The 25458-nt window shown below is 46.4% G+C and overlaps 1 protein-coding gene across 2 annotated transcripts; it reads right to left on the minus strand.

Annotated features, from left to right (window-relative positions):
* Positions 1–780: 780 nt before the first annotated feature.
* TRIM29 (tripartite motif containing 29) lies at positions 781–24216 on the minus strand. Of its 2 annotated transcripts, XM_065697294.1 has the most exons (9): positions 23359–24216; positions 16174–16269; positions 14677–14910; positions 14116–14314; positions 11230–11313; positions 8372–8431; positions 7043–7144; positions 5843–5919; positions 781–3000 (listed from the first exon to the last, which is right to left on the minus strand). In XM_065697294.1, exons 1-9 carry the CDS (start codon positions 24214–24216, stop codon positions 2938–2940), a joined length of 1773 nt encoding a protein of 590 aa, XP_065553366.1. In that variant the 3' UTR covers positions 781–2937. The 2 variants fall into 2 exon arrangements, with proteins under 2 accessions (XP_065553366.1, XP_065553367.1); XM_065697295.1 differs by lacking the exon at positions 8372–8431.
* Between the last annotated feature and the right edge of the window lie 1242 nt (positions 24217–25458).

The following is a 25458-nucleotide window of genomic DNA, read 5'->3' on the forward strand; positions in this document are numbered from 1 at the left end:
GAGCTGGTATGTGGTACCTGGGAGAAGAAATACGCCAGGCATCCTCTGGAATGTGCATCTAGGGTATATGAATAAACCTTGCCTGCCTCTGTTCTTATCCCCACAGTTTCATATGTGCAATTGCTCTTATAAGTGGCTGTCAGGGCTACATCTATGCATGTCTGGCCTTGGACCCACATCTTGAGCATCCCACAAGAGATTTATTCTTTGCTTCAGAGACAAGAGAAGCCATGATACAGGCAAGCAATGTGAGGTGTGCCGAGTCAGAGGTCTGGCTCTCCACAAGGGTTCAAGGGGATATAGGGCCCCAGTGGTGCCCATAACCAACCTCTTAGGGAGACTCAGGTCCAGGCTGGGGCAAAACAATGCCTCAGCCCATCTCCTCTCAGCCGGGTCTTTTCCAAGCTGATTTTGGCCAAGCACGTATGTGAGCAAGAGCTTTCCTCAGTGTGAACTGGTGAGATTTAACTCTGAGAGGGGAGAGGACTTGTTTGAGAACTGACCTAGCTGGGGATATCTGCAGGGAAGTCTCAAAGGATTATACTATACTTGCATCCATCAGTCTGACCTTCAAGGATGTGGGATGGTTTGACATGACCTTGACTCATCCATAAGGCTGTGAAAAGAAAGCCTCTAGGACAACGGGTTCTCCAAACCCTTTACTCGCCTAAAGAATATCTTGAAAGGGCTTAACTTCACTGAGGCTCTTGCAAGCATACAAACACCAAAGACAGACCTCATCCCCATTGGTTTTGGTCAGACATGGAGCTTTCTCCTTTATTTCTGCAGTATGTTGCACACGTGAAGGGCCTCACTTACATCAGCGCAGTCGTGTCCTGTCTGAGGAGGTGGAATTCCTCTTGCTTTGCTGATCAAGACAAACACGATAAAAACAGTTCATGCACAATACACCTCGAAGCCGCGCTGTTGGTTCCCTAGCGAGGTACGGTGGGGCTGGAAAGGGGTTCCGGCATCTTCCCAGGCTAACACAAGTGGGGAGCAGCTCCATTCCTATTGCTGGAATGTGCCGGTGTGGAAAATCATGTGTGTGTGGTCTGAGTGAGGCCCTTGAAGTGAGGAGGGGACAGGGAGCAAACAGGCTGCAGGGATGGGGCAGTGGGACAAGGGGACACTCTTCCATTTGAGTGCTGGGCGAGGGGCAGTGCAGCTCCCAGCTGGCACTGCAATAAGCCTTCCATAGGGCAGGAAAGAAGGGGTGGACTTTAATATCCAGGTTTTGGAAGAGGAGGGAAGTATCACACCCACGTTTTGGAAAATGAAAGGAGGCCATAGAAGGTTTCACGGGGACATAAGGGACACAAGTGGTTGTTGGATGCCTGCTCAGGGGCAAAACAAGCAGTGAGATCTGGGGAAGGACTTATTTTATCCTTTCACACACATACTCAAACCCTTCAGTGTATTTCCTAGCAACTCTATCCCAGTTTCCTTTTCTTCACATCCTTCCCTGCCATTCTATCCCCTTCCCCTCTCGTCGTTTAGGAACAAAATGGTAAGAGCCATTGCAGGTATTCTGGAGCAACCAGCTAAGTTTTGTCTGAGCTGTCGCATTAAAAAGCACTGTCTTTGCCCAGCGAGAAAGTCATCCTCAAAGAGTGAATAGCTGTGACCTCTCAGCAAGGTATTGCAAGCACTTGGGGGTAGGAAAGGTGGGGGAAAGCCATTCCAAAACCTGCTTGAACAGAGCAAACCATGAAAAGTAGCTGTTAGGGCTTGTTTCTCTGGCAGCTGCTCATCACTGTCTGAGGGCTCTGATCCTGCAATGGGCCATCTGCTCCCAGTGCCTGGCCTAGGGAGGTTTCTACACAGCATGGACCGAACCTCTCAGCTTTGTCCAAGGGGAAGGAAAATAATCTCAGTGAGATCATGGGAAGCTTAACCAGCCCTGGCTGGTTCGCAGGCTGGGTGCTGATGCGGTTTGTCTATCCAGGGGACAAATACAAAACACTACCCTGAGCGAAAAGCTATGGTACTAATTCTCATTGCCCATTGCTGAAAAAAACAGAAACAAAACCGAAAACAGCCCCTGAACCACAATGTATTAATCAATTTTGGTTTAGGGGAATAAAAAAAAGCCAACACGAAACAAAAAAAGCACCCACCACCCATGGCATCTAATCAATCTTCTGTTAGTAGGATGGATTTTCTTTTTTATCCCTTAATTTGAAAAGGTGGCTGGGGGGACACTTTAATGGGATAGAAAGCCTCTCTGCCCTCCACCAGTAGCTGGCCTTGGGCTGTAGCAGCTCTGACTGGGTCCTATTGGATGGCTTTTGGAAGGCAGCAAGAGCTGAGCTGATGATGGGCTCTGAGGAAGTGTGCTGCCATTGGCATGGGCTGGGGGAGTGTGCAGGGGTCTTGGGGAGGTGCAGCACTGGACCTAATGCCAGTGAGAGCTGTTTCCCTGTTTCCGAGTGACAGGCTAGAGGGGAAAGGGAAGAGCTTTAGCCTGTCCCAGTGGCTGGCTGGGGCCTCTTCATTCCAGGAAGACCTTTGGGCCCCCCCAGCATAGGACCTTCATCAGAACTTAATGGCTATGGTCATATAAACACGCTCAGGGCAAGGGGACAACTGGTACAATAGAGTTGGAGGGGTTGCTACCCAAGCATGCATGCTTCCCAGGAGAAGCAGAGCAGCTTGCTCTGCAGAAGCAAAGGGAAGGGCATTGACAGAGACGGAATAAGGAGGTGACAGCAGAGGATGGGGTTACGTTGTTAAGGCCTGCGGAGCTTTCAAGGCGATTAGGTGATTTGGAAAAAGTCCTTGTTTCCTTTAGTAAAGGCTATTCCCTTCTGCACCTTCCCTCTCCCTGGCAGAGATTAGAGCAGTAAGGTTAATATAGTAGCAGGTACATCCATGAAAATCCGCAGCTGAGTCTTCACTCCAAGTGCTGCCAGCTCTTCCCTAAATCTTCAGGAATCAAGGTGCCTCGTTGGAAGTGGCTCCATTGCCTTTGTTGACGTAAAAGGGGCGGTAATGTGACTGTAATGGAGAATTTGGGGCATGTGAGTTTGACCTACCTTCTTTTTCTGACCACCTATTCTTCACCCTCCTAAGTAGCCCAACCATACATAGCTTAACACCTTCAGTCTTTTCTTTTGCAGAGCATCACTGCCTCTTTTCACTACTGGAGGTGCTGAAGTGATCAAATGCAAGCGATGTTGCTTTTTGATTTATACACATGCTTTGCATGGACCTCATTCCTGAGCCAAATGAGTCTGTGCATCATATAAAATCTCAGACTATGACTCACGGTTTGATGAGAGGCTTCTCGGAGAAGAGGAATGTCACCTTTATTTTTATGCTTCTGTCAGTGTCTTTTAATTGCTCACTAACCTGAGAACTCTCGGGAGGTTTCACATTTAAAGCCACGCACAGTTATGTGAGCAACCAACTAAGTCGCATGCTATTTATTTGTGCCCAGACTCTTGTGCATGGAAATTGTCACGCAGTGGTGTATTGTGCATTCACGCCTGTACATGTTGTAGGTCCCAGTACTAAATGCTTGTGTAAACAGACGTGTAAAGGGAGAGATAGCAGCAGAGCCTAAAGCAATTGCCATTTGCTCTCTCTCTAGCTCTGTTTACCGTAGTCCCGAGTATCTCTTCTCATCAGGACCTACCCCTGGAATTTCATTCCTATCTGCACCATTACTAATAAGCAAAGTTGTGTTGCACAGCTTAGCGTTGGCTTGGGATGATCACAAAACACAAAAGCCCATTTATTGATTGTGGTACCTGGTTGCACTGTTCGAGGCAAAATCTCTAGCCTGGATGAGAATATGCTTACACTGGTGAAATGGTGTCCAAGGTAATCAGGAACAGCTGTGGTTTTGTAATGTCTTATCTGTCTTAGGTTTGATCCACTGCCCAGATCTTGCTTGCAGAAGGTGGGAGAGACCTCACAGGAACATTCTGTGCAATGCTCTAGTTAATATTGGGCATGGCAGGAGGCTGGAAGCAAGGGCAGAGCAAACCCAGCCCAACCCATCTTCCTGCTCAGGGCTGACTCCCAATACCTCGTGCTCAATGTTCCTTTTTGTTGAAGCTCTTTTCATTTTATGGCTTTAATTTCCAACATAATTAGGATATGAAAGAGGGAGGCTTCATTTGAAAGGACTCCCTGTGGGTTAAAAAGACATTCCTCCTTAAACAGTATAGTCCTTCGTGAAAATTCATGTTTACAGAACTTTCAGAGTGTGTATTACTTAAATACATATTTAAGACTCTTTAAAAGGTCGATTATTGGCCCAATAGACCATAAAAGCTCCTGCAGAGCTCCTGCAGTCCAGAGCATGCATTTCTATTTTGGGACTTTTTTAAATGCTTGTATTTATCAAGTCAATTGTTAAGTTCAGGGCTATCTGGTGAATATAGACTATAAAATAACCACCACAAGTGTATGCATGAGAGAGAAAGGGAGAAGGAAAAAGCCTGATGACTTCATGTGGGAGAAGTTACCCAGGCTGTCTCTATGGGGATTAAGAAAATCATGGGTTGTGTTCATGAAGCACAGCATGCTGCCTGTCATGCACCAGGATGCTTATCACTAGGACCACCCTACTCGCATCCACCAGTGCTATAGAGACTTCACTTTCTTGACCAGACTTCCTTGTATACCACCACCGTTAGGAAGCAGGTTGGTGCCTAAAATCACTGGGAAGAGCCTCCACCTGAGCACACACATGATGAAGCAGATGATGTTTTAGAAAGGCAGTGGTCAAAACACAAGACAGAAGAACCAACAAAACCTTGCTGCTCCTACGAGATACATTTTGCTGTAGCACATCCAGAGGCTCAAGGCTGGATTTTGTGAAACAGTCTACCCAGGTACATCCCTTTCACAGGCATTCATCTCCTGGTAGGGCCTCGAGAAGTTAGCACAGACTAAAGCTGCAGTCCAACCACTTTCTAACTGTTGTGTGTTTCCTCTGCTTTCTTCCTTCAGTGTGGCAATGTTCTCAATTCTTGACCCTCTGGTTCTTACAAGCCTTATTTCCAAGGAACAGAAAATAATCTTTCACAAATGCAGAATGAGAATTCAAAACCCAGGTTTCATCTGTGGAGATGGGGGCAAAAGCTTGACGATCTCAATTCAGGTCTCACAAGACCTTAATGTAGCACAGTGTGAATGGATGTTAAGAAAAATAGATGAACTTTGTGTTTCTGTGGCTATGCATTAACTGCTTGTTGACCTTGTATGTTTGAGATTATAAGACCTAAAATATCACTATCCTCTGCCCCTTATAATGCATTGATACCTGTTTTGTGCTAACAGTGCAAAATGAGTGAATTACAGATGGTCTAGTGATTCGTGGCCATAGTCTGACCCCTCAGTTTTGATATTGCATCTGTGCACTGTAGGATGTAACTAGCAAGATACCCTTATATTTTTGTCTTTGGTGTCACTTTCACGATCTGTACTTTCTAGATGTCCTGGACCAAGGGTATACAGCATCCCTGCAGGGGATGATTTCCCTGCAGGAAAAGTACTACAGATTGCAGCATGTGTGCTATAGTATTTCTATAGCTTCTAGAAGCCTGGATCAGATTTTAGACAAGGGCAAAATACTTTCAGTACGTCATTTTGAAGTATAGATTATTCCTACGACCCAGAGCTGTGGTGGCAGCGGTGTTAACCTGCATCCCTCTGCGGATGCAGTTAACCACAGGGGAAAAATAATAGAAGCTGTGTCTTGGAGCTTTTACATTCCCATCTCCAAAGAACCCAAGCCCTGGTCTCATAAGTCTCAGGTATCCCTAAAGCAGATAGTTGTCTTGCTGAAGCTGCGCACATGCTTTCACACCAAGGGTATATTTCTTACCAAGACAGACTGCTTAGAGGATTTCCATGTCTGTGGTGTCACCTTTGCAGACTGATGTCTCACTATTGAAGGATAAGCTGTGACAACACAAAACAACCTGTTATAGATCAGTCCCTGCCACCATCCCCGTCTCCCCTTGCGAGCGTCAAGATGAGTAGCAGGACTGGAAGTGCCACGTAATTAGTATTGCATTGCTTAACATTGAAATGCAGCCATTTCTGGGGTGGGACACGACAGCCGTCAGACAGTTCTCTATTCCACCACCCAATCAGTTAGGAAGAGGAAGTAAAGAAGGTCTGTCTAATTAAAACGTCTGAGGAGTGCAGAGAGGTGGAATGCAATCAGTCCAGTTAAATTTAGGCCAAGTCCTGAACTAAGCATTCTGACTCTTGCAAAGAACACTATAGGCTATTTAATTACCGCAAAGATCCAAGGCTTGGGTTTCGTGTCAGAAATTAATGACAGTCCCTCTGGCAGTGTGATAAGTCCTAACCCCCTTCTACCACAGCAGCTCCATTCTGATTCAAAAATAACACCAGCTCTGCTGAATCACAACCAGCTCCAGCACTATCAGGCAATGGCCTTTCCCCACCATCTCCCATTCACAAATTAATCAGACCTGGCTCTGCTTGGCAGGTACTGATGCTCTTGGATTCCACCTCTGGTGCCCTTGAGCTAGTGAGTAGTGGAAAGAGGATTATGGGACGGTGAATGGGGGATTCTGGTTCAGGTGAAGGAGAATGGGCAGCTACTGCACGTTGTTTTAAAGGTTGTGCTTAGGGGTTGTTATTCTTTCAGGATGATAGCTCTTTTAAAACCCTGATGAAGCAAAAGGGGTAAACGCTCACGAGCATCATTTCCCATTATATTTCCCTGGTCTCTATGCCTCTAAAACCACCTAAAATTCTCATCTTTACCCATTGCACACAAAATTTAAGACCACTTCAGCTAGATATCACTAGATGTAACTTTTTAATGTTTTTTAACACTCTTTAATAAACTCCTGTTACCCTGGCTCAGCAGAGTAAGTTGCTCGTGTGAACATGTGTGTGTATCTAAGAGACTGACAGTCAGGACAGGAGATATGGGCTAGGTGCAGGACTGCTCCAGGCCTTCTCTGGGGGAGCAAGAAGAGGATTAAATGTCTTATCACCTAAAACAGGGCAAGAAGGAAGGGGTAAAATACCAAATGCCTAGTACCGGTCTTAGTGAAGAGGCTCCCATCAGACTGTTTGCTGAAGTCACCGGGCGGATTCTGTCCCACCGAGGAGAATTGAAAAGGCAGCTTAGTACCATTGCCGACTGGAAGATAGAAGAGGTTGTGTTATTCCATGGTGTCGCATGCTGCACTGGGGAAGCCTAAGCATTTCAAAACACACCCTGTAAAGCTACCTTCAACTGGCTTGGGGGAAATGGGAACTAACAGCTTTGTCCCTTTTCTCTTGGTAAGAAAAGGCAGATGAGTGCAGTCAGTTGTGGGGTCCTAGTGTACACAGTGTGCAAGTGTGAGTTGATCCCAATGCTCCAGACAGGCAGGGAAGAGCCTTTCCCTTGAGAGACCCAGAGTGCAGGTGTGACTGAAGAGCAGCAGCTCCCTGGCAGGAAAACTGCATCTCCAGAGACAGGAATGACAAGGCAAAACCATGTAACTGCCAAAGCTCCCTTGCCTCCAAGCAGTTGAGCCTTCATTCAAAGCCCATAGAAATTCAAGCAAGGCTTCCCCTCCTGGCCTCGTTGGGGTCAGGCCCCGGCTGCCAGAATGAATGTGAGAGCAGGGATGATGAGAGGGAAACAGCCCTGCCTGTGGCGTGAAAAGCAGGAACAACTTAGGTGTGGTTGTGAGTCACCAGAGCTCCCCCAGGTAGAGTGGCCATGGATGCTTGTAGGCTGCCTCTGAATGAAAGGCAAGGCAGGACCCTCTGAGCATGAACAAAGCAAAGAAAGAAAACACAGGCAAGGAAAAGGAAGGTGGGAATCTGGGAAGAAAAGGCACGACTCACTGCTGCTGGGGTTCTTGATACACTAGCTCAAAGCATCCCCTCCTCATCGTGCTGGATGCTGTACAGACAGTCAACATTGGGCAGGCTCTTATAAGCTAGGTAAAAGGTGCATGTTTGATGGAGAAGGGTTGCCTTGTGCTTCTGAGACTGGCTGTGGGTACTTGGAGTCCACCACATCCTCCACTGGTTGCTTTGGGTGATGTTGGCACTCCTGTTGATGGCACTTGGTTAGGAATCTCAGGATCTTTACAGATTGCTATCTGTATTTTCCCATCTTCTTCTTTCACTGTCTGAACAGTGAGGACAGGGATGCCTTTCCCTCCTGTATACGTTGGATCTAGAGCAGTGAGCTCCTGGGTTTGGGTCTATGCAGACAGTGCTGATAACCCAGCTAAGAGATGGATCTGTGAGACAGTGATTGACAGGTGACAGGACAGCTGAGAGGGGAAGCAGAGGTTTGGTTAGGCAGCTAGAAAGCTGTGGCACGGGGGGTTAGATCCTTTCACACTGAAGTCGGAATTACCCGTACCAAGTGTTTCCTCAGTCGCTTGGAAGGAGGAAAATTCCCATGATCGTGGGTTGAAACTGGCTGTAAAACAAGAGCATCCAGTTCAGCAGTTGGCTCCTGATGAGCTGGCTCAAAGGCCTGTGCCTGGCACTGCTCTATGAAACAGTCCCCACCAATCTGGAGGCAGCCCCAAACCAGAAATCTGGGTCCACGGAGGAGAGAAAAGCCTGGTCTTTTTTTCTCTGGGTTCTAGGGAATGATGGACAGCCTTCTCATTTAGAGAACAAAGCGCTCTAACTGCCACAGAACTGTCTTTAGCTGCATTAAATTGCCAGCTCAGATTTGTCTACTCAACGTGACTCTTCCGCAAAGAGTCATGCAAGCAGAGGCTTGGGTTTGGAGCTCAAAGAGACACAAGAGAGGAGCATTCTTTGCTCCAGCACACATTGTCTCAGCCACTGGAGCAGGCTCTAAGGTTTCACTAATGCATCACACTGTGATGGAGGCTAGTGCTGTTGTACCCCTTTAGTGAGACACTGGACTCCCAAGAGGGAAGAGGCGAGCACTTGGAGCTGTTATGCTGCCATCCTGTGGCCTGTTTCCTATTGAAGCAGTGTTTCTATTTAAGCAATTGGCTCTCCCTATCTGTGTACGAGTTCCTTCTACTCTTCATTCAAAGACTTCCAAAGGCACAAGATGATCTTTCCAACCTCCTCCTGGCTCTGGCCAAGCTGTTTGCCACATCAGGAGAAGAAAGCTTAGTGGAGAGGACAGAAAGGAGTGACGAGCAATGGAACAGATTGTTCCTCTATCTTTTAGGCAGCATTTGAAACCTTTTATGTCTCCCCTCTGCCTCATCAGGACACCCTGCAAGCAGATGCTCTGTGACACTGTTTTTAACGACTAGGGCAGTAGAAGTCTCCTTGAATTTAAGCAGGGCTTAAAAAACCCTATAGGTTCAGCTCAAATCCAAGCAGTTTCTTAGGGTGGGCCACTGCGGTTAGCACAGAGCACAGCTTGGACAGCCTTCCTCAATGCAGCCAACACACTTGCCACTGTGGCTTCAGGCAGGATTTGCAGTGATCCAACCTAGCGAGAAAAAGGGTGTGTTACAAAGCTATCATGAAATATTCAAGGATATTGTGTATTGTGCAGTGCAAAGGGTGGTCCTCTGTCTTTTAAAACCCTGTTTTATGGAATTCCTTAGAAAAGATGCAATGGGAGGCATTGCTGGACTTCTACATGACACAGAGTGCATAGAAATCTCCAGAGAGTTAAATGATTACGGGTACATCACATTATTCATCAGCTAATCCTTTGCTAGCCAGCATGCAAGCTAAATGGGTCATGTCTCCTGTTTGCCTACTGATTCATTCCATTCCCAAGCACCCCATCAGCGTGGTTTCAACAGCTGGCTCCTTTCTATCATGCCTGAATCCTCATCCTGGCAAGAGAACCCTGTGCTATTCAAACCCCATTTCAGCAGAGATTGTGCTTAGGTTTTGTTTTTGATGAAGTGACTTTGTTGGTGGAAAACACAGAATGAGGAGTTTTGGAAGGCAACGTGTCTGTGCCTTGAGGAAAAGGTAAATGTGCATAGGCAGAAGAAGTGCTCCCCCAGTATGTGTGTACTCAAAGTCCCATTGCAGGACCAGTGGCCCACTGAACTGCAAGCTGCTGTACAGCCCTCACACTCCACTCTAGCTGGCTGCACCCAGCAAGTGTCCCCACTGGCTCCAATAAGGAGCACTAAATAAGATACCCTCTAGAAGTCCCTGTTCATCCCTCCTTTCTCTAGGGACATCCTTCAGGAGGTTGGGATGCTGGATCCCAGCTGGGAGGCAGTAAGCCCCTATTCCCAGGTCTTAGCAATTGATTATCCAGGGAGGAGAAGAGGGAAGTCCCTGCTCTGATCTGGAGCAGTGAGCAGCTAGGCTATGCCATGCAGTGGCACTGTCACAAATTAGTTTTCCTTTTGCACACACATGGGAGTAGTGATGGCAAAATAGCATTGTCTACTGTGTTCCTCCCATCATATCCAGCCACGCTCTTCTAATGCATGATGGGCTGTTTCCACCTGAACCTGAATTTGGGTGGAGATGGGTTCAGACCATGCAGTTTTAGATCTAACTTACCACCATCCCTTAAGGTCGAAAGCGGTTTTGGATGCACGGCTGAGTCTGTGGTCTCTCCCGAGCATCTGCAGCTCCACTTAGCAGAACATGTGTTTTCCTGACAGCACGGGGCTTGTAAAGCTCTGAAGCAGCTGGGGCAGCACAGCAGCTATAACCATCCGGGCAGTGTTTGGAGACAGGCTCCATGCAAAACAAACCCACCACTGGCAAAATGCCCCCCTTGCAGCCTCTGATGAGGAGCCTGTCTCCTAACTTGGGGAGCCTGCAGGAACCAGTCCAGCTAAAGTCTTGCTGATGCTCAACTGGGAATGCTGCCTCTGCTCCAAAGGACATCCTCATCCCCATGGCGCCAGGCAGGGCTGCCAAAGAGCTACCAGGCGTGGGCTGGGAACAGTGGAGAAGGGCAAAGTGGAAAATACAGACAAAGGGCTCAGTGTTGGGATCTGGGTTATCCCCATGGAACCCTAACAACAGAGCGGGCAACGCTGCACTCCAAATGTGCCTTCAGGGCAGTGCCAGTGCTAATTGCTGGCGCATCCCTTCACACTGCCCACCAGCTGGCTTTGCAGAGCAGCAGCTGTAAACACCTGGCAAATCCAGGTCTAGAGACCAGAGGAAATTTGGTTACTTATTTTGTGCTACCCTTTCTGGTTTTCTGTTTCTAAAGGCATTGCCTTGCTTAGGCTTTTAGCATTCACCGCTTCCCACTCTGGAGGAAGCCAGGCCACCATCAGCGTGCCATACCTTTGGGAGACAGGAACATGGAAAATCTCTTCAAGTTGTCAGGCTGGTTCCACTCATAGTTATTCATCATGTACCGGTGGTCACCTGGAGAAGCAGAGGAGGGCATGAGCTGGAGGTGGTTGTTGAGTGATCTTGATATAGGGACGGGAATAGGGGGAAGGGGATAAGAGGTTGGAATTGCTTCTTCAAGGGCTGCAGGAGAGACGGTTCTGCTCATTGAAAACAAGCGTATCTGTTCTTTCTTAATACCTCTGTGGGGCCATTTGTCTGGGAGGTAAAGCAGTGCTGTAGCTGCCCAGAGGTCCAGCCTGGGCTAAAGGAGAAAGCTCCCTCAGAGACATAGCACAGCTGAAGCATTTGGCCATTCAGTAGATATGCTATCTCCTGAAAATCCATTGGGAGGTTTGAGGGTGAGGCATTTTCCTACCAAAATACTGCTGTGTGGCTAAAACTGTATCCCACTTCAAAAGCAGTGGTTTGGCTTCTTTCATGTGTTTAACCTATGCATAGTGCTGGCTTCCAACCAGCAGATCTTGAACTGCAAGTGCTACAAAGCTCAAGAAAATCAGTGTTGGGAGAGCTCAGTTGGTTTCTTCAGTTTTTAAAGCAAAATGCTAAACCTGACTTGCAAACAGCTCTGAGTTCCTGGGCTCTTGGACAAGGATGTTTGCTTCAGGCTTCACGCAAAGTAGATGAAACCTACCCTTTTCCCAGGTATTTGGTAACCCACGGGATTTGGTGCTCTATCAGTAGAGATGCTCAAAAATACTTTCTTTTAAGGCCTCAAGAGTTCTATAAACCTATTATTCTCTGCATGGGGGTGAATTTGTTTCCCGTGTTTCAATAGTTCCATTCTTCGCTTCTTAAGTCATTGAACAAACTTTTTATATGATTTCTCCCATTTATCTTTGTGTTACTTAAAATCCCTGGATGTTCTCTGATTATTTTCCTCCTCGCCACACTACTAAGTAGGTACCTGTTATGACAACTAAAAGAAAGTGGATTCCCTTTGGAGTCTGCTATTAAGCTGGTTTCATTCCATTAATACAATATTTCTTCCTGGGAAGTTTTTTACACTAGAAGATCAAGCCAGTTGCAAATGAATTTGTTGCAGTGACTCAGGGGGAGTCTGAGTTAATTAAATCCATTAGGTAATTGTGGAGTTATTTCCTTGCAGTCACTTGATGCAGAGTGCTGTCCTCTTTCAAGTGTAACTGTGGGTTGAAAAACGGAGAGCTCTGAAGCTTCTGAGACTCACCTTAAATAACATTTCTCAGCTGAGTGGATACCATTGTTCTTCTCATTAGGCAGACTCCAAGCTGTGTCCATTAAATCCCTGGTAAAGTTGCTCTAAGTGCCCACCTTTCTGGCAGTAGTTAATTGTTGCCCCACTCGTATTTTGCCACTTGAATCCCACAGATTGCAAGTACCATTGAGGACTTCTGACATCAGTAATATGGAAGGGGCCCCGATTAAAAATCATGAAAAAGTAGTCAGTTTTTATCCAGAGCCACTAGAACTGAACATACTCTTGTTGGGTTGTACAAATAGCCAAGTCAAATATATTTGCTTCAGGATTGGCAAAAAGAGAGCACTGAGAATCCAACAAGGTATGTGGTAGCGTTAAATGTTGGAAGACGAGTAATGTGCAGTTTCTGGTGCTACTTGAAGGGTAGGGAGAGTTAAAAAATCCAACTCTAGCTATGTATCATGAGCACTTTGAACTAAGAAGTTCACTTCTCCTGACCAGAAGAATCTGCTCCATCTAATTCATGTCTAATGGAGACTGACGGCACTAGATAAACATTAATGAACTGTTTGCAGTGCAGGCTCCTTGGGGCCAGGGGCTTACTCTTTCTCTCCTTAATGTAGGGAGGCAGCAGGCTGTCACTTGATGAATACTAGTGATTCTCATTACAGATCTAAATGTATTCTGGTCCCATGTCACCTTCAGTCTTACTGCTCTAGATTGTGAATGCAAGGCAGGCTGATTCACAAAACCCAGGCTCTGAAAAGCATTGCCATGTTGACCAGTAACTGAACCCATGTTGTTCTGACTGCTGTGCATCTTTTCAACAGGCTGCTTTTTGTCTGGGTTTTTTGTTTTAGAGGGTTTTTTGGTTGTTTCTTCCCTTCCTCCTTTATCATATCATCTTGTGATGTGAATTTGTCTTTTCTGGAAGGAAGTTGGAGTGATTTACATGGCTGTTGCCCAGGAAGAAGGCGGTGTATTAATATGGCAGGAATTAGTACTGAGAATTTGCATGAAACAACAGTGATGTTGCGGGTTTGCAGCAGAGTTCCTCAGCTGCTTGTATTGCATGAACTGGGCTGGATTATCCCTGCATCTTTTTGAGTCACACATCCTCTTGAACAGCAGGGTGCAATTTATCTTCATGTTACCTATCCAGCTTCTTGACCTTTATTGTTCTGGTATCTAGGTTCCACAATTGTTAATAGATTATATCCTTATAGCAGCCTGGTGAGATAACTATTACTTCCAATCCCTATTATTCTTAGTTCAGGAGGTCACCTTTTGGGAATAATTAACCTGCCCAAGGTTACAAAAGCTTTTTGTGGGAGAGTTAGGAAGTGAAACTCAGCTGTGGAATCCCATTCTAGTTCCCTGTCCTCCTAAAATCATGTGTAAGCTTGATGCAAGACAAGTCCTTTCTGCAGAACTAATTGGGAGACATGGAAAGTAAGACTTGGAAGACTCCTTGCAGTGCTGTGGTACTAACCCGCTACCGGTAGTGTTTCTCCCACTTTCCCTAGGTCTGTGCTTACTTTCTGCTCTGTGAGAGCACACTGATCACACTTCACCTCTGACTCTGTGCTAGGCTTTGCCGAGGGAGGGAGGGAAGAGGTAGATCTCAGATACTCTACCATTCTCCATGTGGTTCCTCTCTATAAAGTTGCGGCCAAGGTCAGCCTTGCAGATCTTCTCCACGTGCCTCATGCAGACATTTAGGAGGTCATCCCTGAGGAGTCCCATAGATGGGCTCATGCTCTCCCCTTCGAGCAGCACACTGTATGTTGGAAGAGATGGAGGGGGGACATAATTCCGCATCAAAGCCCCAAACTCCTGCCAAAAATAAGGGAAGAGAGGTTACTGAGGAACACAAAGAGCTGGAGGTTAGATCCTAGGGAACTGGCTAATGTTGGGCTCCAAATAGTATGAAGTGAAAAGGAGAACAGTGAAGATGGAGGGGGCAGACGAATGTTCTGCCTGTGAGCTCCAGCCATCTACAAAAACACCAGGAGCTGGCACGCAGAAGTTCATTCTTCACCTACCAGAGCAGAGACAGCTTTGAATATCAGGGTAGGTTCCTGCCGTAAATGTGCATTGAACTGGTGGACATTAATGCATCTTACACCAGCTTGGGATTTGTCTTTGGGACAAAGACTGTCTTCATGGAGCGAAAACTAAACCGAGATCTTGGTTACCTGCAGGAAGAGCACGGAGTCACTGATCTGGTGGATCTGCTCCCTGTTCTCCTTGTCTTCCCGCAGAAGCTTTGCCCTCTCTTCCAGCTCATCCACGATTTCTTTCACGTTCTCTGATGCAGTCTTCTCCCTCTGATCCAGGGCAGCCTTCACTTCATCCCTCTGCCTCTCCAGGTCACGGATCAGCTCTTTGAAATGCTGGTCCACTGTTGCTTTCTCGTTGGTGGTGTAGTTCTGCAGAGGGGAAGGGTCAGGGAGAGGAGGCAGCAGGAAAGAAGCAGGAGAAATAATGTGTTAAACTTCTCAAGGAGTCATCTAACAGAGGGAAACAGAGTAGGGTGGATATGTCCAAGCATCCCCAGCATTTAGACTGTGACTATGGAGACTCTGGGTATGTAAGTCTTAGCACCAGAGACATGCTAAGTGAAGTAATACTTGTTCTTGCAATAATTGTGTGTATGTAATCTAAAGGGCACACTGTCTTCCTGATTATAAGAGCACATATTTCAGTTCCTGAATTGCACTCCTTGGTGATATTTAAAACCACTGTTTAACTTTCTAAATCATGGTTCTGGCTCTTCGAGAATTTGAGGACCAAATTCCCACCGTTTCCAAGGATGAAAGGTGCTAAAACACTTCTTACACACCTCACCTCTAGGTCCCTCTGAAATATTCCTCAGAAGGACTATGAATGTAACTTTGTTCAGAGTTAGAATTTCTAGGTCAGGTTTCCAATAATAATAACAGTAATAATAGTAATAATAGACATAATCGTAATAATAGTAATAAAGCAGACAAAAAGCAGAACTGGCAAGACAATGTGCGTGTACCACATAAAAGGGAGAAGAATGGCTTTGCTTATTAATGTTATGCAGATTTTCTGGGGTGTCTTCAAATTGTGTTTTCACTGCTCCATTCAGTTAGGGTATAAATGACAAAAAGAACACCACGACTATAGTCTAACCCTTAGCGTGATGAAAGAATTATAATAGAGCCCTGTATCTGCATGGAAATGAGCTGTTCCACCATAAATCTGGTGTTTGCTGGTGTGACTGCATCTTTTCTTGTTGTCTTATCTCTGTTTGGGCAATCCAGAACCCTTCTGGAGTTGGTTTGTGTGTGTGGTCTAGCAGGAAAGCAAGCGGCAGCACACCTTTGTTTCCGAATCAGCCTGGCTACCAGTGATAGAAGAACTGTAAGGGACCAAACGCAGGGAGGTGCCTTGGATCGTTTTGTAAGAAGGCTGTGCTGCCTCTTCTTGATCTCCTGCAGGGTATGTTGCAATGGTAATTTAGTAGGAGTTGTTGTTTCCAAGACTTGGCATGAGTGAATTTTGGAGAGTGATGAGAGAGAGTGAGGATAGGGGATAGAGTGAATAAGAGCTGGCTATGTCAGAGAAATTGAGGAAAGGAGGAGAGGGATGTGAGAGAGTGGAAAAGAAAGCGACAAGTACAGGAGAAAGAGAGATGCGAACTGAAACGAATATCCCATACGCACCTTGATGCGGTCTCTCTCCTTCTGCCACTTATCGATTTCATCTTCTACCTCAATGATCTTCAGCTGCAGTTGCTCTTTCTGCAGTGAAAGCTCAGCCTGTGAGGAGAGGAGAGTCTCATGAACTGGGGCTGAGGGTGGCCTACTTCAAAGATGCTCTGTGCTCCCACTTATGCACTTGGCCCTGAACAGTAACAGCTGGGAGGTACAGGTTCCTGGCACTGCTTGAAATGGAGATCATGTGCTGACACTGGACAAGATCCCAGAGCTTCTCGCTGGGTCAAGACATTCAGCTCCCTCAGCAAAGACAGCAGCAGAAGCACCCACCTACTAGGCTACCGTCATGGTGCCGCTTTTAATCACATTAGAGTCATTAGCTGGAGGGGGAAGAGGCCTGTTTCAAAATTCAGCTGTGTATGCAGCGAAGGGCCCATCCCAGGGTGTGCCTCTGCAGCAATAACAGTTTTCATGTAATTACGGAATGACGTTTGACGAGTGTTGCAACAAGAGGACGATGCCTCCGGCAGGAATTCTGTTTAGACAGGATTGTGGATTAATTTGCTCTGAATTGAGAGCTTTCATGTTATGATGAAGCTGGGGAATGCTTGGAAAAAATCAAAAACAGAGAAGGAGGAGGGAGGAGGTGTAGTCAACCATTGCTTGGCTTAGATCAGCAACTTCACTGGGATTCATTTGCATTTCGTTTTGCACTGGCTTCCCAGAGAAGCTCAGACCAGACAATTGCATGCAAGGCAGTTCATAGAACTGGAGCCCATGGAGGGCTGGGCAGCTATGCGCTGATGTAACATGCCGGGTGGCGTGCGTGCCATGTCTCTGGACATTACTAAACAGGAGCTGGCTGTTTGGTAATGCCTTGCGCCGTTAACTCTGCGCAACCCCTCCCTCGGTCGTTCATATTCACCACGTCCCTGCCCAACAGATCATGACAAAGCCTTTGTTTACGCATTTCAAGACCTTTCTGTGTTTCATGTGTGTACAGGTTGGTCACAGCACAACTATAACTACAGGCAATCTGGCAATGGAGCACTTATCCCAAGAGCTGTTGAGGAACTATGCAGTTTGCAGGAATTACCTGTACTCCACGACTGAGCTGTGTCGCATTGGAAAAGTTCTGAAAGCCTGCTGTTCATGTGGGATCCTTTGGCAAATGGTTGTATCACCCAAAAGCACTTACATTTAGGCCAACAGTTAGAGGCAAGGGAGACAGGGATGGATAAATCCACTCCTGCAGCAAGTAACACAGTGAGGTCACCCTGCTCTTAAAACACAAGTGGTAGTTCCCACTGCTTTGCTGCCATCCAAGAAGATAGCACAGCACGAAAACCTGAGGCTTCCCTTGTGATCATGGTTTCCCTTGGGGTGGGAGTGTTCGGGTTTTCAGTTCTCCATTCAAGGAGTAGAAAGCAGCATCACACGATGAAGAAAAGCGTGCAACAAGCTGTCAAACAGCTCAGACCAAGAAAATCAGTCCATCAAGGGCTCTTGGTGCTAGTCACCATAGGGTCTGAACATCCTCTTAAGTTTGAATCATGCACAGCTGCATCTGAGAGCCATTGACTTTAGCTGTTCCAATTTAGCAAAATCTCTATTTATAGAGGGAAGACAATCTGATAGCTGTTGTGTTGCCTGATAAAACAAAAGAAAGGGGGAACAAAAAAGGCGAATGTACTCAAAGGTATCTCAATGCCAGAAGAGCTGCATCCTCACATTGTCATTGTAATTGTCCTCGTTTGTTGAGAGTTAGGAGAGCACTGGCCCTCTAAATACTATCCACGCACCCTGGCAGCCTTCAACAGTCTAATAAATACCATAATGAGCTGAAGCTCATATTCTACAGGGGTTCAGAGAAGATGGCATTAATTGTTAGCAAAGTAAAAAGCGCATCTCCTGGGCAATGGGAGGTCTTCCTTCCTCCTCATCCCTAAACATCAGGACATTCTTATTACAAGAATACGAGTGAAATCATACAGAGGAGGACTGGAGGGATTTTTCTGAGACACTCTCAAACACAGGGATTTGAAAAGAAAGGTAACAGGATAAAGAATCAGGTGGTGGATGGAAAGATGTCGATAGCAATATTAAGCTGTTATAGTGCTTTGTAATTAAGATGGGTATCAAAGGAATTTTGTAAACTATTACTTGCTCAGAAGTGATCCTAACTCATGACTTGCAGTTATAATATCCCTTCACCCAGAAAGGTAGTTTGGGTGCCTCTGGGATGGGATGTAACAGCTATTTAAGAGCAGACCCACACTACCATTTAGAGTGAGAATTGTGATTTGCAAGTGGAAATTACAGAGATATTTCCAATACCCAGAATGCAAATACCACAGTCATCCAGGTTCAGCATGGGTTAAAACGCCCATACTGAGGGCAAAAGGAAACACTGGCACAGACACCAGCAAGGGAGGTGTTCCATTGCACAGTAGTACAAGCATTTAAACCAGTCTAAGCATAAAAGATGTTAAAAAGAGGCTCAGGGAGGCTGTGGAATAGTGCAGGAACTGGTGATGTGGGAACAAGGAGGCTTACGCAGTAGGGCTGAAAGATTGCTTTGGCTGTCCATGCACATCCTGTGTTACATTTACAGGAGGCTGGCTACAGGTACTAGGTATTGTGAACTTCTCCACTTTATTCCCTATCAAGAAACTTCTCTCGCAGCTTTCTTCATATTTCCCAGATTTTCCAGGGTCAAGAACTCCTGATCCCCTTACGTGATGGACCACCCAGAACAAATCCATTGGGTGAGACTTGGCGTTCAGAAGGGCCTTGTGAAAGACAATATAGCACCTCCACCCACTGTAAGGGGAGTCCCTACAGTGTAGAAGTAATAACAGTGAAGAAGCTGTAGGAAATACCGGTTTAGACCATTTGGCTCGACTACAGCAAACCGGCCCTGAGAGTCTTTGAGCTAAGAGAGGATCCTCTGTAAGAGTCTAGGTTAATTAGGACAGTCAAGAGGTCTAAGTGAAAGTTCAGAGTGTACATCCACAGCTGAACCCAGCCCTTGTGCTGTAAAGGACCTAGAGATGTGAGATTATGAGTCTTGCATCACGATGTGACTCATTTCTGCAAGGCAGCAATACAAGCATCGTCATGTCTTAATTCTCTGGGAACCCAGGCCTTGAATCAGGGAACACCCCTGTGTCACCAGCCTGGGAGAGCTATGCTAATTACCTGACAGCAACAACCAGATGCAGTAATGAAGCTAGGGAAGTGTTTAAACCAGTCGCCCTAATACAGGGCTTGTATTAGAAATTACGCACTGAGAAGTCAGCAAGTTGTTTGGGATGTTATTTCTGCTGCTTTTGCCATTACAGTTCTCTGTCTAAGCTTTTGTTAAGCAGAGGTGGGTGTCAGTGGGCTACAGCCTCTGTAGACTCTGCCAGCATCCTGCATTAATGCCACTAGTCACGACATGAGCGGAGGCCAGGAAAGGCTCTCTGCCTTGCACAGTTTGAAGAGAATTCCTTAATGGCAAACTGGTGGATTTCCCCTGTGTTCTGTCCTCTCTACAGTCACTAAAGCAGAATGCAGGCAAACGAGCAAACCAGTTGGCATCAGGTCAGCTTCCCCAGCCTTCCAGCTAGGAAGAACGTCCTGCAGGTAACTTGCACCATCGCAGTGGAAAGAGCATCTATTTTAAGCTGTGTCCGCAGAGCAACCACAGCTTGTGTAGATAAGGTCTCACTGCCACATCGTGCCCTAACCTTGCACCAGTGAGAAGGGCCAACACACTCTTGTTTGCTCCCTATTCAGACAGTGAAAACAATACAGAGAGGGCTCAGATGGAAATCCCTCTGGGTGCATGTCTGTGGATGGTTGACTCCAAAGCCCAGTTCAGCCTCTGTGAAGTCTCCCCTTTTAAAAGTGGCTTTGCTGAAACAAGGAACACCCAGGTCCCGTTTCGGCACAGCAGTTCTCTGCTGCCTCTTTAAACCTGCTGTGCAATGTGAACTTTGCTTTAAAGGTAAAGAATTAAAGAAGAGAATCAAAGTGCTTTTCACTAGAACTGACCTGATGTGCTGACTACTAAGGCTGGTGCTGGATAGTAACGACAGGTTATTTACAGCTCTGTGACTGGCAGGCATATGTGAAGTTGTTTCATTTTGAGCTTAGGCCTGTAAAACAGGTTTTGAATGAAGGATCCCCTTTCAAAATGAAGGATGCTGTCAAAAGGGGGGCTCTGGTTCTGCAGATAAATCAAGCTGGCCAGAGGGTTTTATTTGGGTGTACAAGCTGCTATCGACAATTTTCACTTTTCGACTGTGTGTGGTTATTACCCGGCCTCACAGCCTTTTCCTTGGTTGTCTCTTGTGCTGATTGTGGTGGGGGTGTTCCTTTTCTTCTAAAGCTGTAGCAGGAAACTAATGCAAAGTGACTCTGGGGAAGGCATTAAAGGTTTGCTGGGTAAAAAACACAAATACCATTGTGTGGAAAATCGGGCGCAAAGACTCTGTCTTCCCTGCCACGTTGTCTCTGTCTGACCCCCTGCGCCTTTCACTCTTGTCTTGTCAGCACACCAGGAAAAGGGGGATGAGTGCCTCTTACCCCAGGCTCCTGAAAAGTGGAATATGATGCTGCGTTCTCCCTCTGTCTCACAGACAAATATCAATCTTTCCACTGCTTGCCTAAATGCTCTAACTAGTAGGTGTCTGTTTACTGGCTTGTTTGCATTCCTTTTCTCTTAAGCTGTACTGCCTCTGTCTGCACTGTGGAGCAAGCAGAGTTACCTAATTTTACACAAGGATCTTAAACTATCCCTTGCTTTCCCAACCCTGAACTGAAGCACCTTTCTTCCCTACAGGCCCTATAGCAAAGGCAGACTCATGAGAGAGACTGTAACCTGCATTAATTCTGCCATATGAAAGGAATAGATCTGCCTAAAACAAGCATATTACAGCTTATTATGTGACAGTTTTGTGCTGAGCACCCAGATTGACAGTCAGGCTTAAGTGCGTCACAGCACACACACATACGTTCCCCCACACCAAGTTCTGCTGGAATCCTCTCCAGGTTTGGAGTTGCAGCACAGCCGAGGACTGGGAAACCTTTGCAGATAAACCAATTGTTCCTTGACAACCCACACTGTGTGAAAGAGCCTCTGTAGATAAAGCTGTGTTTTGGTCACCAGCCAGTGGTATAGTTAGTAAATTTGGAGGTACTAAAGGTGCCCTAGAGATGCTTGGATGCAAGCTGTAAAAATGGGTCAAGGATGGGGATGACCTAACGTGGGGTTTTTGTTCGTTCTTTCCACAAAGGCCAGCAGCACCAACCATATTTTGCCACTCTTCCAATTTGTGGTCGCATCCCGGTTCGGCTGATTTGCAAGACTGGAAAAGAATAGGTGGGAACAAAAGAGACTTGGAAATGTTCATTCCTCTTTCTGGTTCTTGCTAAGGCCCCACCTAGGGTGAATAAATCGGGGCTAGGAATAAACATTTGCAAGCAGCAGCCATCCTGCTAATTGTTGTCTGAGTGAATACTCAAGTTACAACATGATCAAAACTCGTTGTCAGGAGAAACTTGCACATGTGTGTGATTCATGTTGATAAAGCCCTAAATCCTTTAGGCTTAGCAGCAGCAGAAGCAGCAAAGGACAGCACAGGAACTGAAGCATGGAGCTAACAAGAATGGCAAAAGGATTCTGAGAAAGAAATCAGACATCATTTAAATCTTAGGTAAAGTCTCCTCTGCCCAGCTTCTTTAAGAGCAAGGTGTTCTAGGTCCATCCAGCCACAGGAAGAAGGCTGTGACTAGCTCTGGTTCCTCAGGGAGCAGCTGTTAACGTCTTTTCAGTAGAAACAGCTAAGAGGAATTGGACGACCTGGCAGGCACCAGACACTGCTTTATGAGAGCCAGCATATGCTATGTTGAGAGCCGACATCAAAAACACAAGAATAAGCAATTATGAAACAAACAGCAGGCTAGCGAGCCCTGCAGGAATTTCTTTATGAGAGACTGGTTGAGACATGGAAGAAATGTTGTCTGGTTTCAGTAAGTCTGCAAGTTGGAGATGACATTGCAAGAAAAGACAAAATATGTGCACAGGAAGACGGAGGGAAGCTCTGCATAAGGCGTTATTTCAGCCTTACGAGATACATCTTCCTACCACCTTAGAGAGAGTCAAACTCTTCTTCCAAGTTAAGGATAACTCCGGGATTTCTAGTAGCGGGCGCTTTTATTTGCCTGTTCACCACATCAGAGCACTGGCTTGGGCTGTGCCTAAGACTAGGGTTTAGCAGATCATACTCAGTGCCCTTCCAGTTTCTGTCGGGGACTGCCTGTGTGACTCCAGGCAAACTGGTTTACATTAGCATTTCATGGGGCTCCTTTCTGTAATCTCTCTTGTCCTGTCTGCTTAGAAGGTTTTTTAAGCATGCTCTTACCATAGGGATGCACAGCACCAAACATGGTGAGACCCTGGATCTTTACTACATCTAGTGGACTAATCATGTCCACCCGGAAATCAAACAGTGCGAGACTTGAAGCAAACAAAGGTGAAAGACTTTTGATTAGTGAGCACTGCTCCACACACCAGCCTCACCTCCTTTGATATCCACCTTCTAAACCTGTTCTAGTAGCACGTCAGGGGAAATTATAGAGTTTTGTGTTTGCACCAGAGTTTTTTCTTCATCTAAGCTTCAAAATACTCTTCCCATAGGTGTACTCGACTCTACGACATCCGTAACAGAAGAGAAAAGACAAACACCCATCACCCCACTCCAAGTAGCTGAGATGGCAATTTCCAACAGTAACCTAGAAGCCATTAGTAATTTTAGCAGCCACCCATCCAATTACCTGCATTCTGGAGGTCCTGAACTTGAGCAGTGCCCACATTTCTGGCTGCGCAGATCACTATGGAAAACTTAGCACGTTGATTCAGCTTCTGCTGAAAGTCAGTGCTGCAACCAGGGGTGGAAGCAGGGTTCTCCACCCCGTCAGTCCAGTGCTGTGCTGCTGTAACCAGCCATTAGAACAATGACCCCGTGGCAGCAGAACCCAGGCAATATCCATTCTCCAGTAAACACTTCCCATCCACCACCCCTGCATCCCAGAATTACATTGCAGACATGGTTTGAGGAGAGACTGGAAAGCAAAAGCTGTGGTGTAATATTGAGGTGCATTGGAAAGACTGATGGGAACGTGCAATAGAAAGAGCCTTACCTCTTTTCCTGCTTTTTCGATCTCCACTGTCACTGTGCTGTGGTTCTTGTGCTCTTGGAACATGCAGAGGTAGCAGATGCACATCTGGTCTGTCTGACAGAACAGCTCCATGGTCTTCCCATGCACAGGGCATTTTCTTGCTTCAAAGTCCCTGATGGGGTCCAGGAGCTGGTGGTCCCGGAAAGCTGCTCCCTCCAGATGGGGCTTGAGGTGCAGCTCACAGAAGGAAGCCTGGCACACCAAGCAGGACTTCACGGCCTTTTGCTTGTTATCAATGCAGGAATCACACAGAACATCCTCGAGCTTCACCCTGGGCCGTGACCCGGCTGCTCTGTCAGGCTTGTTGAAGGTGGGTCTTCTCAGGTCGCCTGTCTCTACCAGAGGGAGGGAAGTTTTCTTCAGGTCCCCCATCTGCCCCCCAGAGAACAATGACTTCCTCCCTTCCCCTTCACTAGGCAGGAAGCTCTTTTTGGAATCCAAATTGAAGAGGGACTTCCTGAGGTCGCCTTTCTCTGCAAAGGAGAGCGGTGGTCTCCTCATCTCCCCTATCTGTCCGCTGGCATATTGCATCTTCTTTGAATCGGCCGAATCCATGCTGAAGTAGGTTGATCTCTTCTCGTCAGATGACTCCACAAACTGAATGATGGGCCTCTTCCAGTCACTCCCGGAGAAAAGGGAGCTCTTGATTTGCCCTGTCTCCAAAGATGCGCTGCCGGTACCCTTCAGAGCTTCCTTCTCGCCTCCGCTAGAGTTTGTGTTCTTCTTCACTTCTTCTTCCTTTTTGGGGGCAGATGGACTCTTCACATCCTCTGGCTTCCCAGTGGTACCATTTGTCCTTGCTGCGCTCCCCGTTTCCATCGTCTGAACAGGGCAAATGAGCTTCACCACTTAATCTATCCTCCAGTTCCTGCCTCTCAGCCCAAAGTGGGTATGTCTGCCCAGTCGTTGTCTCAGCAAGGAATGACGATAGAATGCTGGAAAGTTTCTGCCCAAGTGACGCACCTGGAGCTCCAGCAGGGAGGAGGAGAACGCCTGGATTATGTTGGGGAGACGCAGGGAGAAAGAAAGAAGTTACCAGGGATCAGAAGCTACAGCTGTACAGTTAATTATACAAGGCAGTCCACACCCAGGAACATTCTTGTCTAACCAGGTTTGGGAGGAAGGGCTGTTTATATACATAGAAATGTGTTGGGTTCTTTAAAAATCGTTTTCATTAAGATGCAGCAACCAGTTCGACCGCTTGTTTCAAAAATAAGTTTGCTCCTTGTTGCCAGGAGCTGAGGTTACCTCCTCGCAGAGATGGGCAGGGTCGGAGAGACCATGAGATGCAGAAGATGGGTTTGTTAACTGGGTCATACCCATGCACAGAAATAATTATGGCTGTAATTAAAATGAACGCCTAGAATAAAGCATTCTTAAACTCGATTCCCCTGAGGGCTTACTGCATTCAGTAGGACAGGGAGGGGAAACATAGGGATAATACTGGGTTTAAAAGACCCTATTACCTTTATTTCTATTTTGATGTTGGGTTTGTGCAAGGTCCGTCCATCCAGACCTAGAAATAACCCAACCATGTAGCAGAAGAACACAGCCTGACCTGAACTTAAAATGGGCTCGTCCTGTTTTTCCCACAGGCCATGTAATCTCCACTAATGTGAATAGTAGAATAAAACCTCCATTCCCTATTTCACTGCATGGTCTCACTGGGGTAAGGGTTCATACATCAGGTAAAGGTGTACCTGATGTAGCTCTTCCCATAATTGTCTACTGAACTGAGACATACCTGTAATGTACCTGGAAGAAGAAGTATTTTACAGCTAAACAGGCAAAAATATTTCTTGCAAGAAAAAGAACTGGGAAAGGGTTTTAAAAATAGATTTGTCTCCAGTAGCTGTATTCCTGGGAAATGTTCAACTTGTTGGAATCACAGAAGATTTCCGAAGAAAAGGCTCCTTACAAGCACTGTGAATGCCATCATCTTGAAAAGAAGGAGGTTGATCCTCCGCTCGTATCATATCAATTTAGCATAGAGTATGTTCCGAATTTCAGAGAGATTGCTCTGAGATTAATGCCCTGGCTGTAAATTAACCATGCCTAAGA

The sequence above is a fragment of the Lathamus discolor genome, chromosome 17, assembly GCF_037157495.1.
Source record: "Lathamus discolor isolate bLatDis1 chromosome 17, bLatDis1.hap1, whole genome shotgun sequence".
Classification (NCBI taxonomy): Eukaryota; Metazoa; Chordata; class Aves; order Psittaciformes; family Psittacidae; genus Lathamus; species Lathamus discolor.